Source organism: Lagopus leucura, unplaced genomic scaffold (assembly GCF_019238085.1).
Source record: "Lagopus leucura isolate 7727_CA_CO unplaced genomic scaffold, USGS_WTPT01 Super-Scaffold_797, whole genome shotgun sequence".
NCBI classification, from domain to species: domain Eukaryota; kingdom Metazoa; phylum Chordata; class Aves; order Galliformes; family Phasianidae; genus Lagopus; species Lagopus leucura.
This window is the reverse complement of record NW_024962259.1, coordinates 64,549-79,032: the sequence shown is the minus strand read 5'-3', so window position 1 is coordinate 79,032 and position 14,484 is coordinate 64,549. Positions and strand designations below refer to the sequence as shown.

At 58.5% G+C, this 14,484-nt stretch overlaps 2 protein-coding genes across 2 annotated transcripts; both read left to right on the top strand.

Moving 5' to 3' along the window:
- Positions 1–3,051: 3,051 nt before the first annotated feature.
- RPL38 (ribosomal protein L38) lies at positions 3,052–5,393 on the top strand. Its single transcript, XM_042865199.1, has 5 exons — positions 3,052–3,128; positions 3,308–3,340; positions 3,663–3,723; positions 4,839–4,961; positions 5,315–5,393. Exons 2-5 carry the CDS (start codon positions 3,338–3,340, stop codon positions 5,338–5,340), a joined length of 213 nt encoding a protein of 70 aa, XP_042721133.1. The 5' UTR covers positions 3,052–3,128; positions 3,308–3,337; the 3' UTR covers positions 5,341–5,393.
- A 1,640-nt stretch (positions 5,394–7,033) lies between these two features.
- TTYH2 (tweety family member 2) lies at positions 7,034–13,915 on the top strand. The gene is made up of 14 exons (XM_042865158.1): positions 7,034–7,162; positions 7,723–7,895; positions 8,799–8,910; positions 9,457–9,677; positions 9,761–9,856; positions 9,932–10,004; positions 10,083–10,152; positions 10,278–10,333; positions 10,405–10,497; positions 10,566–10,658; positions 10,738–10,880; positions 10,956–11,141; positions 11,225–11,303; positions 12,612–13,915. The coding sequence occupies exons 1-14, from the start codon at positions 7,034–7,036 to the stop codon at positions 12,690–12,692; spliced, it is 1,605 nt and encodes a 534-aa protein (XP_042721092.1). The 3' UTR covers positions 12,693–13,915.
- Positions 13,916–14,484: the final 569 nt, after the last annotated feature.

Sequence of the window (14,484 nt, the reverse complement as noted above, 5' to 3'; positions counted from 1 at the left end):
TGCTCTGCTACAGAGGGCACAGTTTCTGTGCTCCCCTCCTCCCCAAATTCGCTCCCACTGTGCATAAGAACGGGAGCTTTTGTTTCGTGGGATTTCATCCCCTCCACTGCCTGTTCCCCACCTCCAGCCTGAGCCGCCTTTGTCCTCAGCACATAAAGAACAAAAGGGGAGACGGAGAAAATACGATCTCGCCTGCAAATGGGTTTTTTTCCCCTCTCCAAGTCGACCGTGAAGCGTCGGATGCTCTTTAAGGACCCGGCTGACGAATGGCAGAGCACGGGGCTGCCATTAGCAGCCGATTGATCGGCTCTTGGCAGCGCTGCCAGGGCACTGTGCTCCGAGAGGTGAGAGAGGAAGAGAGAATGAAGGGAAGTGCCGAGTGATTGGGAATAGTTTTCAGTCCCTGATAGCAATAAACGCATTCAGCAAATTGCGCTCTCGCTTCGGAGCAGCTGATGGTGACGCACGGCCTTTCTTCTCCAAACCAGGGGGGAACCTCAAGTAAACAGGGGCAAAAATCCATTCCTGCCGCAGTTTGCTCCTTGAACGGGGACCCTCCCTGCCAACCTGTCCTTTCACGTCTCCTGTTAGCTGTGCCTCCTTCCCACCTCTGTCCAGCGCTGCTTTCCAGGACAAACACATCAGCCCTGCTGCTCACCAGCTGGCAGCTCCTTTGGGGAGCAGCAGTGCCCACTGTGCTCAGAGCGCCCACAGGACCAAACAGCCGTGTGCTTTTCCTGCAGGTTTTCCCTTCTGGCTCCTACATACCTCCCCTCTGGGCAGGGGGATGTCAGCGTGAATGTTTCCAGAGCATCACATGAGCCCCACAAGCAGGGGACAGCCGTGTCCTTGGGAGAAACGGGGTGGGAAGAAAGCTGCAGGGCAGTGGGGGCTGCAACAGGCAGCAGCACAGCACAGCAGCTCCTTCCTTCCACCATGAGAAACAGTTTGCAACCACATTACAGATGGCATAATTACACCTAAGGAAAACAGGGCTGCCCTGGGTACGTAAACACGGCTGTGACGGAGCAGCGGGCTGCAAGCAGAGGGCACAGCTCCAGCACTGCTGAGCCATGGAGCCGGCAGCAGGTGATGCTGGGCAGACACAACTTGGAACTGGGAGGAGAGAGAGAGGGAGAGAGAGAGAGAAACCCCATCGGCTGCTGCATCTCCTCCCGGCTGCCGCTTGCTATCTCCTTCCCTGGCCCAGAGCCGGCCGTGCTGCTGCCGATAAGCAGATAGCATCTAATCGCCGGGTGCACACAAATCCCGCCAGCTGAGCTGAGCACGGCGTGCAGCAGGACGGCCACCCGCTGTCCCCAAGGGCACGGGGACGCAGAGCCTGGGGACAAGACCCCCAGCAATGCCCACCTCTGCGGGGCATTTGGGGAAGGGGAAACGTGACTTGCTGGGGGTCAGCATCCCAGGCTTTCCCCATCCCTGCAGAGCTGCGAGATGAGAGTTTTTAATATCAAACTGGTAGCCAGAGGGTGAATTAAGGATGCTAATTGAATTTCACTCGGCGGAGGAGCCGAGGCCGGTGGGAGGCAGGGAGGAAATGTATTTGATGTGTTTTAAAAGCTGCAGTTTCAGAATGCGATTTTTCTCTCTCTCTTTCTTTTTTTTCCCCCTTAATTTAAAGCCGGTCATAAAAAGGATCCCCTCTTTGAGGAGCTAATGACTCTCATGAATTATTTTTGTTGATTTATACGCCCACTCTGCTTTTAAATGATATTAATAAAGTCAAAGTGAATCTGTTCCCAGGCAGGAGCGGGGATGGAGGGCGCGGGACCACACAACATTTTGGGCCAAAACTTGGTGATTTTGGGGGTGAGGAGGTCAGGCACCAGGCAGAGGCTGAGCCCCCACGCACGGCACTGCCACAGCTCCCAGCGCTGTCCCACATCCCCCCTATTCCCACCTCCACACCATGGCATCGGGATGCGACATCAGCATTCAGCATCGCTGCCGCTATGGGGCACTTTCCATGCTGCTTTGGTTTTATGACGCCGCCACGCCGCCGCTTAATTCTCTGCTGTCTTTCTTCCGCGCTGCTGATTTACGTTGTTAGTGTTTTAATTATACAATTCAGCACTCCTTAAAACATGAAAAACTGCTCAACTTTCGGAGCAATTAAAACGCAGCGGAGTAGATCAGCCGATCCGGGATGAGAGAAGTAAATCAAACAATTACAAAACTCATTTTTAGGGGCGTAGGGAGCGGGGTGGAATTGCCCCACTTTGTCTCTGGGCAGAGCTGCGATCTCCCAGCGCCTCCTTCTTCCCTGTAACCCCATCCCATCACTGCGGGGCGCCGCCAGCATCCCTGCAGCTGTCAGAAGGACGGAGCTGCCATCGGCCCCAGCGCGCACAGCCCCTCGACGTGCCTCCATGCAGGACGCAGCACAGGGGGTCACCTCGTCCACCGTTAACGGGTGATGGCGTGGGGCGGGGGTGGCGATGCGGGGTAGGGAGGGAGCACAGCCCACCATCGCTCGCAGCTGTGCACGCTCGTGTGAGCTCACACCCACCGCGGTCCGCCCAGGGGAGCCCACGGCCACGTCTGTGCACGCACAAGCGGAGAGATCTCAGCACCCGCTGCTTCTCCCGTTAATTTGCGGCACCTCCCGACCCGGGGCAGCGCCGCCTCTGCCTGAAGCGGCCCCGAATCGCCGGGCGCGGTGGGACGGACCGCCCGACCCCGAGGAGGAGCGCGGATTTGGGTCGCTTTGGAGGATTTTGCGCATGGCTACGGCTCCCTCTTGTGGCCAGGAGGCTGCATTGCACTCAGCTCCTGGGGCGGGCCGAGGGCTGAGAGCCGCGGGGCTACAGATTGCGAACCACGGGGCTGGGCGGATTCGTAGGGCCGGAGCTCCTTCAGCAAGCACCGATCGCGAGGTCACGGCATTCCTACTGTTCACAGCGTAGCAGCAGCCGCCAACAAGATCCGCAGAGCCCGCGGGGTGCAGCACCCAACAACTCAGCGCAGCGCCGCTCCGCGTTCTCCCCACTGCTTTTTGTCCCTCCGCCCGCGCCGTAGCGCGCTGCGAAGGGCGGGGCGGGAGGGAGCGTCCCGGAAGCGGAAGTGCGTCCTCCCCTTTCCGCTCTCTGTAGCCGAGAGCTGTAGCGGTGAGCGCGCGGTGGGGTCGTGTGGAATCCGCCGTCATCCGAGGCCGTGTGGGGCTGGGCGGGCTCGGGGGATACAGGGCGAGCGGTGGGGAGTCGGGGGGGTTGATGGCAGGCGTGGGGTGGCCGCTGGGGCCGTGAGGATGATGCGCTGACGCCATCTTGGCCTGTTCCTCCCGCAGGTTGGAACGAGCTGAGCCCGGACTGGAGTCATGGTGAGGAGGGGGCTCGTGGGGGAGCGGGTGGGGGCTCGCAGACGTGTTGTGGGGCTTCCCTCAGTCCGTGGGTGGAGGTTGTCTGGTTCCTTGTGGCTGTGGGGTCCAGTAGGGAAATCTCCATTGTTCTTTGGGTCTGTGTGTGTGCAGAGTGAGGAGTTTTCCCCTTCGTGGTGAGGGGAGGGTGGGGAGAGAGCTGCTCCTGTCTTTGGGGGTGCACTTGGGGGTCTGGGCTGAGCCCCAGCTGAATGGCTGCACCAAAGGCAGAATACAGGGTATCAGCTCTCGTCTTTGTCCATGCTGACTGTGTTTCATCTTTCAGCCTCGCAAGATTGAGGAGATCAAAGACTTTCTGCTGACAGCCAGGAGGAAGGATGCAAAGTGTGAGTGCTGAAACTGCTTTAGGGGAGGAGTAAGGGTGTGCTTCAGCAGTTCCCCCCCTGAGGGGAGCTGCAGGCCTGTGTCACCCATTGGGCCGAGCAGCTCCGTGCTGTGGAAGTGCTGAGGGACTCAGTGCGCTGAGGCTGTGTCTGCGTGCAACACCAGTGGCATTTGCAACAGGTTTTGCAAAGCTATCCTGGCTGCAGAGGAGCTGCAGGGGAGGAGGTGCAGTCCCAGGGATGAGCTGGTCAGGGCTGGGTGCTCACTCACTTGGGTTTCTTCCGCTGCTGTTCACTCATGAGTGTTTTTGCCAAACCCAAGTTGCAACTGGTGGGAAGCTATTTGCAAATATTAGCCTGTCTGTGACTTAGTAAATCATTGACAAGCTAAAAGATGTTGTTCTGTTAAAGCTCTGCGACACCTGACAAGTGAATCACGCTTAAACTCAAGTTTTCTATTGTTGCGAACACAAAGATAATTATAATTGGAAAGCTGGAATATTTTGTCTCAGTATTTAACAACGTGAGAGGAGTTTTCCTTTATTTTTTCCTGTATGTGGATGTAGCTGTCATGGGGATGAGGTGCTTTAATTCTGGAAATGTTTTGTTAACTCAGTGGTGTGGGCGAGAGAGGGAAAGTTCAGTGTGCACTGCTATTATATTTGCTGACAGCTGCTTACAAAGCATTTCAGTACCTTTCAACACATTCTAGACTTGGCAGCAGCTCTACAGCTTGTTATACTGAGCTGCCAGGGCTGTGCAGTGGGAAAGGAGAGCAACTGACCACAGCTGTGAGCAAGCTGCTCAGATAAAACAGCCCTGCATGGCTGTAAAGGAGATGAAGAACTGCCTGCAGACTCATTGCAGGGGTCAGAGCTGCTGTGCAGATGCAGAGGATTACACGAAATAAGTCTGTTGTGCACTTCAGTGCTCTGTTGAGAGTTTGTGATGCTGTACACTTCTGATGCTACTTGTAAATATCTGCTATGAGACACAAAGGTCTCCACGCTTGCTTTGGGATATGTAGGATTTGTGCTTTCGCAGAAAATGGACGTGGTTCATAAAAGGGAACATGTGGGGTCGCTGCCATCCCAGTAACAACTTCCTTAATCCTGCAGCCGTCAAGATCAAGAAGAACAAGGACAATGTGAAGTTCAAGGTGCGCTGCAGCCGCTACCTTTACACCTTGGTCATCACAGACAAGGAGAAGGCAGAGAAGCTGAAACAGTCCCTGCCTCCAGGTATCACCAGCAGGGCCTCCCAGGGACCAGCCTGCGTCTGGGTTCTTGTGCTGGAGCACAGCTGAGCTCAGCATGGAAGGGGGGCAGGAGGTGCAGTCTGTGAGTTGCCTGAGCAAATGCTGCTCAAACTTCTGAGTGTTGATAAGTGCCTGGGAGCTGTGGGGCTCTGGCTGCTCTTTGCACAGCTGCAGCCTGTGCTGGCAGGCAAGGGGAGCTGCCCCGGCCCTCTGCAAAGCCAGCAATAAGCTGCAGCTGCGTGTCTCCTGCACAAGGGCAGATGCTGCTCTGCTGGCCAGACAGACCAGGCGATGAGCCACGTTTCAAACATTTTTTTGTCTTTTTCTCCTCCCTAGGTTTGGCTGTGAAGGAGCTGAAATGAACTGTTTGCACCTAGATTTCTCCACGTTTATTACAATAAAAATTGGAACTGTTTCCAGGTGTCAGGCTTGTCCTTTCCAAACGGCACCATGCTGAAGCCACGTGTGTTCCTCTGACTGCCCTAGAAGGGATGGCTTCTGCCACGCATAGCCTGGACCAGCTACCCCAGTGTGCCAGCTCACAGCCTGGTGCTTCAGGAGCTGGTTTCAGTCTGTGCCCCAGCAGAGCTTGCAGTGAGGGGCACCCGAGGGGGCTGAGGCAGTTGCTCTGTGCATGTGAATGGAGCGTCCTGTCAGCTGCCACATGCTCTGCTTTCACATCCTAAGTGTTGGGCCTCCTCCACCCATCCAGCTGGCAGCTGCCCGGTGAGACTGCGTGCCAGAGCAGAAGGCTGCTCAGCTGTAGCTTTTGCTGGCATTAATTCAGGGTGAGCCTCCCAGCAGGGCTGCAGGAAAGCTCAGAGCTCCTTAGGCTGGCAGAGAGTGGCTGGTTTGTCTGCTATTGTGGTTCCCCATCACCTTCCCTGGTGCAATGTTCCCTGAAGTCTTCTGGGGCCCAGTGAATGTGAGCTGTGCTGGGTGCACCCACACACTGCCTGGACTCAGGGTCAGCTCCAGACCAGCTCCCAGCCCTTTGCAGTGCACTGCCTCTGGGGAGAGGGAAACAGTTTTCTATTGGAAGATTTTTGCAATAGACAAAATGATCCTCAGTCACTTTGTTTTCTCACCCTGTTCCTGATTTAGGTGCAGCTTGCTGTACCTGGAGCGGTGGGTATTAATAACACATGCTTGAGAGAAGAGCCATAAAGAGTAAAACTTCTTGGCAGGGAATGGTATTTTGCCAGGGATTTGTGGTGGCAGCATGGAGTGGAAAGTAGATGTGTTCATCAACGTAACCCTGCAGGAGGATGTACAAAGCATGGTGTCTTTCCAGAGTGGATGTGAGGGATGCCCAGCGTGTGCTCAGCTGCTGTTTGCTGGGGCAGCTGGGATGGAGCAGTTTTGGGGCACTGCTGCAGCAGGAGCCTCCCTGGGGTGACCGGGGTGGGTGGGAACATCCTCAATGCTGATGCTGAGCTGAAACTCAGCCCTTGTGACAGAGTCTGGTGAGTGGCTCTACAAGAGGATGGCGGTGTGTCCCCCTGTCACCCCATTAGGGTACAGTTTGCTTATGGGGGCAGCAACGCTCTTACAGGAGATGGAGGGATGCCTCTAGCACTGAGGTGATGGGATGCAGCACCCTCGTATCGTTAGGGTACAGTTCCCTGATGTAAGGAGCAAAGCGATAGGATTCAGTGATCCTTTTATCGGGAAGCGCAGGGGGTGCAGTGCAGCAAGGTGAAGGGTGCGGTGCTTCAACGCAAGGAGAGAACAGAATCCTTTGAGCTGGAAGGGGCCTTTATCCTGTTCCAACCCTCCAACAAAGAACGGAGATTCCTGCATCTCCATCGGGGCGCTGAGCCTGCAGCCGGACGGGGCGATCCAGGCATCTCGACCAAACGCCGGGGAGCAAAGAGCCGCACGGCGCGGGGCAGCACGCGGCTCGCGCTTTCCGAGGGGGCGTGGCCAGGAGGAGGGCGTGGTCTCAGAAGTGGGCGTGGTCACTCGGAGGGGGGCGTGGCCCGGTGGGCGGAGCGCGGCGTGGCGGCGCGTTGCCCCCCGCCATCAGCGGCCCCGGCCCGACCCGGCCCAGCCATGCCGCCCGCCCGCGCCGATTACCTGGCGCCCTGGTGGGCGGCCTGGCTGCACGGGCTGCCCCACCGCGGCTTGCGCCTGCAGCCCGTGCCAGCCGCTTTCCACCCGCGGGACCCCGACTACCAGCAGGTACGGACCCCGCGCTGCGCTTCGCGCCCCCCCTTCCCTGGGCTCGGGTCCTCCATCCCCCCGCGCTCCCGACGCTCATTCTGCAGCGGGCTTTTGGGGGGTGCGCTCCGCGCTGGAGGGTTCGCGCACCGACACAAAGAAGCACCCGCTCCTTGCAGTGACCGCTTTCACCCCTCCTGCTGCCGGCACAAAGCGCTCTTCTTTCCGGGGAGGGCACGTTTGGGCCCCGCCGTGAATCCTGGTACCTCCGGTACCCCCGGTTCCCGGTACCGCCGAACCGCAACTGCAGCGGATCCCGGTGCGGGGCAGCGCTATGCGAACCCCCCCCCCGATAGAGCGCTGTGCGGACCCTGCGCTGAGCATCCCGGGCACTGCCCGAACACGGCAATGCCTTCCCGGCTCCGCACCCACCCTGCGCCGCGGGAACGGGGACGCGAACGGGCGCCGCTTCCTCTTTCCCCTTGTGACCGTCCCGTGGGAAGCCCCGCCGCCCAGCACCCCCCAGCGCCTCTTCCGCGAATCGCTCTGCGAGCCGCACGGCGTCCCCTTTCCCTCCGCAGTCGCTGCTTTTCTTCGGCTTGGTGTCCGCCGTCTGTCTCGGCATCAACCTCCTCTTCCTCACCATCTACCTGATCTGCTTCTGCTGCTGCAAGCGGGACCAGGAGCCCGACGCCAAGCGGCCCCGCTCCTGCTGTGTCACCTGGATGGCTGTCACCGCCGGGCTTGTCTGCTGGTGAGGGGTGCTGACACCGTGTCCCGTGCTGCTGCACATCACTTCCATGCCCGCACCACACCAGGACAGCCCCGGGGTCTCATCCCCATCCCTTTACCACCCTCCCACTAATCCCAGCAGTCGCTAATCCCAGCCCGTGGCAGATGGCAGGCGGTGCTGTGACCCAGCTGGCAGCCCGGAGCGGCCGCGCTTCGTTGTAGCCGCCCTTAATTGTGGATTGTGACCACCATTAATTGTGGCTGCAGCAATTAGGCGAGGGGCAGCAGCGCTTTGCCCTGTCCACCCCTTCTCTTGTTTCCCCCCCCCTTTGAGCCCCTGGGAGCAGCACGCGGTTCCCTTTCGTCGTGCAGCAGACAAAGGCTCACTGTCTGCCTGGGCTGCGCAGCAAATGTCCCTGCTGAGCTCCCTGCACCTGTCCCATGATCTCTCCCCAGTCCTAAGGCAGAGCACAGGGACGTGGCGCTCGCAGCCCCCAAGGGCTCTGAATGCAGCGGGATCTTGGGCTGAGACCAAATTGGAGCGGATGGGTTGGTGTTTGTCATTTTTATTGGTGTGGCCACAGGCACGTGCTGGGGTCGAGCGCATCCCTGCTGCTTTGCCCACTGTGCTGCTTGTCAGCAGTGGGTGTTTTCCAGCTCATTCCCCTAATCTGCTTTGCCTTGATCTCTCCGGGTCTGGCAGGATCCAGTGCCCAGCCCACGGAGCAGTTCTGGGCTTGGGTATCACCGAGTCAGAGCGCATCCCCATTGCAGTGCTATCCCTGGGTGTCCCCAAGCCACGGTCACCAGATCAGAGCAGGTCCCCACTGCAGTGCTGTCCCCATCCCCAAAGCTAAGCGCTGCCTTGGGGCCTTGGGGTGAGCATTTCCCCTTTCTCTAACCCGGGTCCTCTGTCTGCCCCCAGCACGGCTGTTGGTATCGGCTTCTATGGGAACAGTGAGACCAACGATGGGATTTACCAGCTGCTCTACGCCCTGGACAACGCTAACCACACCCTGACTGGCATCGACACACTGGTAGGGCTGTGAGACCCCCCTCCCCTGTGCCCCTGGGTGCTGCTCTGCTGCTGCACGCTCATAGATTTTCCTTGCAAAGCCAGTGTCTCCCAGGGCAGAAAGCACTGAAAATCCGCCTGAAATGGGACTGATGTTCCCATGCAGGAGGGGGGGGCTGCAAGGGACCCTCCCCAGCCATGCCACGGGGCTGGGCTGAGCCCCCTGGGGCAGCCGGGCTGAGCTGAGCACAGGAGGCTGACGTCAGCCCTGCAGAATGGGGCCTTTGTGCTGTGTTATCCGTGACGGGGCTGTCCCCACTGTGCCTCAGCTGCCCTTCCCTGCTGCATCCCTTGAGTTGGGGTTGCAGATATCTGCCCAAAGGGTAGGGTTATCCCCCCTCCCCACCCCTCTCCACACTAACTCTCATTCATGGAGCGGCCAAGGCTGGAGAGGGCAGCAGGACACCTTGAACCTTGTTCTGAGCCAGGCATCACTCGCTGTCTGCACCGCAGGGGAACCCCAAGCCCCTTTCGAGCCACCCTCATCCCCCCTGTGCCTCATCCCCAGGTGGCAAGCACCACACAGCAGCTGCAGGTGGCCCTGGAGCAGCACCTGGAGCAGCTGACCGAAGTGCTGGCAGCACGGGCTGACTACCTGCAGACCCTCAAGTTCCTGCAGCAGCTGTCAGGCAACATCGTGCTGCAGCTCTCAGGGCTGCCTAGCTGGCATGGTGTCAGTGACGACCTGACTGCTCTGGCTGCCAACGTCTCCTATGTGGAGTACTACCGGTGAGATGGGACAGAATTCTGAGCATTCCCCACCCTGGGGTGCTGGGGAGACTAAACTGACAGAGGCCTTCCTCTGCACCCAGGTGGCTGTCCTACCTCCTCTTCTTTATCCTTGTTCTCACCGTCTGCCTGCTGGCCTGCCTGGGGCTGGCCAAACGCTCCCGCTGCCTCCTCACCATGTGAGTGCCCACCCAGGGCTGGGATGGGGCTGCCCCCGTGGTGCCATCCTGTCGTGCTCATCCCTCTCCCTGCAGGATGCTGTGCTGTGGGCTCCTGACCCTCATCCTCAGCTGGTGCTCCATGGCTGTGGACACGGCTGCAGCGGTGGTGAGTGGGGGCCGTGGCGTGGCTGTGGGGCTGCTGAGTGCCGTCCCAACCCCACTGTGCTCTGTCTCATCCCCACAGGGCACCAGTGACTTCTGTGTGGCCCCGGATAAGTTCATCATGAACCAGACAGAGAGCGAGATCAGTGCAGGTAGAGAGCCCTAGTGCTCCCTAAAACGTGATGGTGGGGGCTCAGGGGAGCCGTGCTCCATGCTCTGACTCTCCCTATGCTGCTCTCTGTGGTGCTCACACTGACATCTCCGTTTTACTTCACAGAGATTGTTCACTATTATCTGTACTGTGAGCAGAGCCTGAGCAGTCCCTTCCAGCAGGTACGGGGGGATGGGATCCTTGGGGTGGGGGGTGGCCACCCAGCTCTGACCCCCCCCGCTGCCTCTTGCAGGCTCTTACCGTCTTCCAGCGCTCACTCACCACCATGCAGATGCAGACCCAAGGCTTGATCCAGTTTGCCCTGCCTCTCTTCCCAATGGCTGAGGTATGGGGTGGAGGGAGTGGGGTTTGGTCCCCTGTTCCCATCTGTTCTCACCCTTCTGTTCTCCACAGAAAGACCTCCTGGGGGTCCAGCAACTGCTCAACACCTCAGAGACCAGCCTGCATCAGCTCACGGCCCTGCTGGACTGCCGCGGTCTGCACAAGGTGAGGGGGGGCCAGGACACAGCCACGCAGCCTCCAGGGTCCCCCAAGCCTCTATCCCTCCCCCATCCCATTGCTGCAGGACTACCTGGATGCTCTCATTGGCATCTGCTACGATGGTGTGGAGGGGCTGCTCTACCTGGTGCTCTTCTCCCTGCTGGTGGCCGCCTCCTTTTCCACCATGGTCTGTGCTGCAGCGCGTGCCTGGAGGCACCTGGCAGGCAGGTGGGGGCAGCATGGACCCCTCCCTTGCTTTTTGTTCCTGGAGCTGATGATAACAGGCACCTCGATGCCCTGCAGGGAGCAGGACTACGATGACATCGATGAGGAAGACCCCTTCAACCCGCAGGCACGGCGCATTGCTGCCCACCACCCAGTGCGGGGCCAGCTCCGCAGCTTCTGCAGCTACAGCAGCAGCCTGGGCAGCCAGAGCAGCCTGCACCCCCCGGCACAGACCATCTCCAATGCCCCAGTCTCCGAGTACATGTGAGCCCACCCAGGGGTTCCCCACACCCAGGGGATGCTGCGCTGGGGGCTTTACCCCACTAAGCATCTCTTTCTCCGTGCAGGAACGAAGCGGTGCTCTTCGGAGGGAACCCGCGCTACGAGAACGTGCCGCTGATCGGCAGGGGCTCCCCCCCTCCCACGGTACGGTGGGCAGCCGAGGCCAAATCCTTCTTGTGACTGTGGGCGTCGGGTGCTGGGAGCCCCCATGGGGCTGTGCAGTGGGGCAGGGCTCCCTCCTCTTGTGCCGGATCTGCCTGCAGATCACAGCTCCCCATCTCACTAACCCAGTTCCTCACCAGCCCATGAGGGCTACAGGGAGAGGTCACCAACCACGTGCTTGGAGGAGACCAAAATAGTTCTCTTTCTGTCTGCTTTACTTTTCTCTTTTTTTTTTTTCTAACTCATCCCAAGAATTTCAAAGGACACTTTGTGCAGTAATCCATGCGTGCTCACATCCCCTCCCCCCCTGCCTCTGCTGTTTATTTAAACCCACCCTGCCTGTTAATGCCCGCTTTATTTTATTTCTTTTTGTTTTGTTTTGCATCAATTATTTTGGAGCTAAGTTGCCCATCAAGAGTAAGTTCAGTTGCTTCATCCTCCCCAATTCTTGTCCCTGGGCTCCTGTCCTCACTTCCACCCTTGTAGCTCCCTCCATCCTTTCTTCTCTGGGGCTTCTTTGCTCCTGGGCAGAGCGTGGAGGGCTGGGGAGGGACAGGGCCACGTTCAGTTTGCAGCCTGCCTGTGCCAGGGGGCTGGAAGTGGTCTCCATCCCCATCCCTTCTCTGTGCAGTTTTTCTCCCTCTTCTAACAGCATCTATCTGTTTCCATGCCTGCACCCCAAGGACTCATTCCTCCCCATCCCAGCTCACCCCTTGCAGGGCTGCCACTGTGGGGCTGCCATAGGAACAGGGTGACAGCTGTGGCACTGCTGTGATGGTTGAGGTCCCCATGCTCTCTTCTGCTGGGGACAGTTTTTGCAATCAGGTGAAAGCGTGGAGGCTTTAATCCGATTGCACAGCCCTCACAGCTGGAGGGCTGCTCTTGGGGGGGTGGATGAACACAGGGATTAATTTGAGCGCTTCTCCCCACCCTGAGTGGTTGAATTTAACCAGGATTCAGATCCCTAAGGAAGGACTTTTGTAGTCCGAAATAACAAACTCAGAATAATCTTCCTTAATGCCAAGTCAGGGTGCTCCTCCCTCCAGCAAAGTGCTGTAGAAATTGAATTGTGCTCCATTATCAGAGCTGGAGGTTTTGTCTGGCAACTCTCCCAACTTCCAGCTGGGGCAGAGGCTGGAGAGACCCAGGTTAATAGGGATTAATATCAATAGGAAGCAATTTTCCCATCCATCCTCAGGCTTTCTCTTTGCTAGCAGTGATGCTGGGCTGGGAGGGATGTGGGTGTTTGCTGGGGGGCTCTGGCTGTGCTCACCCTGCCTTCTCCTGCAGTACTCCCCAAGCATGCGAGCCACCTACCTGTCCGTCACCGACGAGCACCTCCGGCCCCAGCACACCGAGTTCCCAGCCTAGCAGCTCGTCCTGCAGCTCGAGGGAGGAGAAAAAGCCACTGGCATCCCCCGATGGAAACCAAAGACACCCAGAGCCCCTTGGTGGGCGAGGGGCTGCAGATGAGCTCCGGCCATGGGATCCATGCTCCCTGCGCTCTCTTCCCTGGCAGCTTCTGCTCACTCTCACGTCTTTCTGCCTTATGGGATGCTTTCCTGGACTGACTGTGGCTCTCCTGGAAGGCTGGAGGTTGTTCACCTCTCCCTTTCCACCTGCACCTGCTTGAGGTGGTTTTTTGCCACGGACAGGGACCATATCTGGGTTCCTTTGACTGGAGCGCACCCTGGGACTGGGGTTGTCCCAGAGCAGCTCCCTCATCCCGTAGCAATGCAGTACCAACCACTAGTGACCCCACCACCTTCTCTATGCCAAGGGGTGTGGGATAGGGATGTCTTGACCCTGCTGGCTTTCTTTTGCTTTGCATTTTGTAAGTTACCTTAAGGGCAGAGACGCGGCTCAGCTTGCCACCTCTGTTCCAGCTTGGATTTGCTGCGATGCATGTTGGCTTGTTGGCTCTTTTTGGCAGTCCTGCTCCCTGGGGCAGGTTCCCCTGTTACGTGCAGGACAGCTCTGGGGTAGCCACAAATTCCCTGGAGAGCTTTAAGGACTGGAGCTGGCTGTGCCAATAGGGGACACATCCCTGCCACCATGCCCGCATTGCCAGAGCTCCGGGCTAAGCCAGGGTGCAGCAAAGGAGCCAGGAGGAGCCAACGTGGGCTGATTGAGGCCCTTTGTGGTGGTTCATTTTGGTGTGGGCTGCCCTGGGACCTCTGGGCTGCAGTTCTGGTTGTCCCCTCCCTGTTTTGCCAGCTCCCTGTGAGCTAACAGTGCAGTGGCAGAGCAGGGGCTGTTCCTGGGCAGAGCCCCATTGGGTACTACTTGATAGCAGTGACTCGCTGTGTCTTTTAAAGATAACTGTACATATCCCTTTGTCCCCTGACTCCATCTGTCTTACACATGACTAGCATTATTGGCTGTTGGTAACCTGAAAGTTTTTAATGGTTTGTTTTGGTTTGTTTTTTTTTTTTTTTGGCTTTTAACGTTTTGATGTAACGGTACCATAGGAGAGCTGTTCCCCAGCGCATGTGGACTAACCTCATTGGGACTCCCACTGGGAGGAGTGGGGGTCCTGCCTCGTTTCTATGTGCCCTCGGGGCAAAGACAATAAACATTTATTGTACTAAAAACCATCTCCTCCCTGCTGTCTCAACCTCCCCGGGGGCACGGAGTTGTCCATCCTGGGGGGGGTCCGGGGTGCTGTGAGGGGCAACGTGGGGCTGCTGATGGGGTCTGAGTGTCCTGTCACATCTTGGGCTGCTCTCTGCAGAGCCTGAGAGTGACCTGGGGGACGCTGGTTGTGAGCTGGGTGATGCTGCTGCTCTTCCACTGGGCGCTGTGGGTGCTGCAGCTATCGCGGATGCCCTGTGGTTCCCAGCCCCAGTCGCTATGGGTGTGAGGAGGGGCTGCCAGCCACATGCAGGAGGGTTGTGTTGGGATGGGGTCTGGCTGTGGCCTGCAGTCAGGGTACCAGCAGGGGATGCGAGGCTGTGGCTGCTGGGGCTGGACACACACACGCAAGTCCAAGCCTGTTCCTAATTACAAAGCCGATCCCAGCGTTAGCTGATCCTAATTAGCCACGTTCTGCCCTCCCAACATGGCGGCGAGCGGCGGACACGCCCGCCTTGCCCTTCCCAAGATGGCGGCGCCATCACGTGACGGCAGCCCGCCGTTGCCGGGTAACGGCGGACGCGGCCCG

Excerpts from the sequence above, each read along its gene's own strand:
- RPL38 (XM_042865199.1), top strand. Across the intron at positions 3,724-4,838 it reads CAGGAGGAAGGATGCAAAGT|CCGTCAAGATCAAGAAGAAC; the intron begins GTGAGTGCTGAA and ends TTAATCCTGCAG. Across the intron at positions 4,962-5,314 it reads GAAACAGTCCCTGCCTCCAG|GTTTGGCTGTGAAGGAGCTG; the intron begins GTATCACCAGCA and ends TCTCCTCCCTAG.
- TTYH2 (XM_042865158.1), top strand. The coding sequence starts at position 7,034 with ATGCCGCCCGCCCGCGCCGATTACCTGGCGCCCTGGTGGGCGGCCTGG. Across the intron at positions 9,678-9,760 it reads TCCTATGTGGAGTACTACCG|GTGGCTGTCCTACCTCCTCT; the intron begins GTGAGATGGGAC and ends CTCTGCACCCAG. Across the intron at positions 11,142-11,224 it reads GCCCCAGTCTCCGAGTACAT|GAACGAAGCGGTGCTCTTCG; the intron begins GTGAGCCCACCC and ends TTCTCCGTGCAG.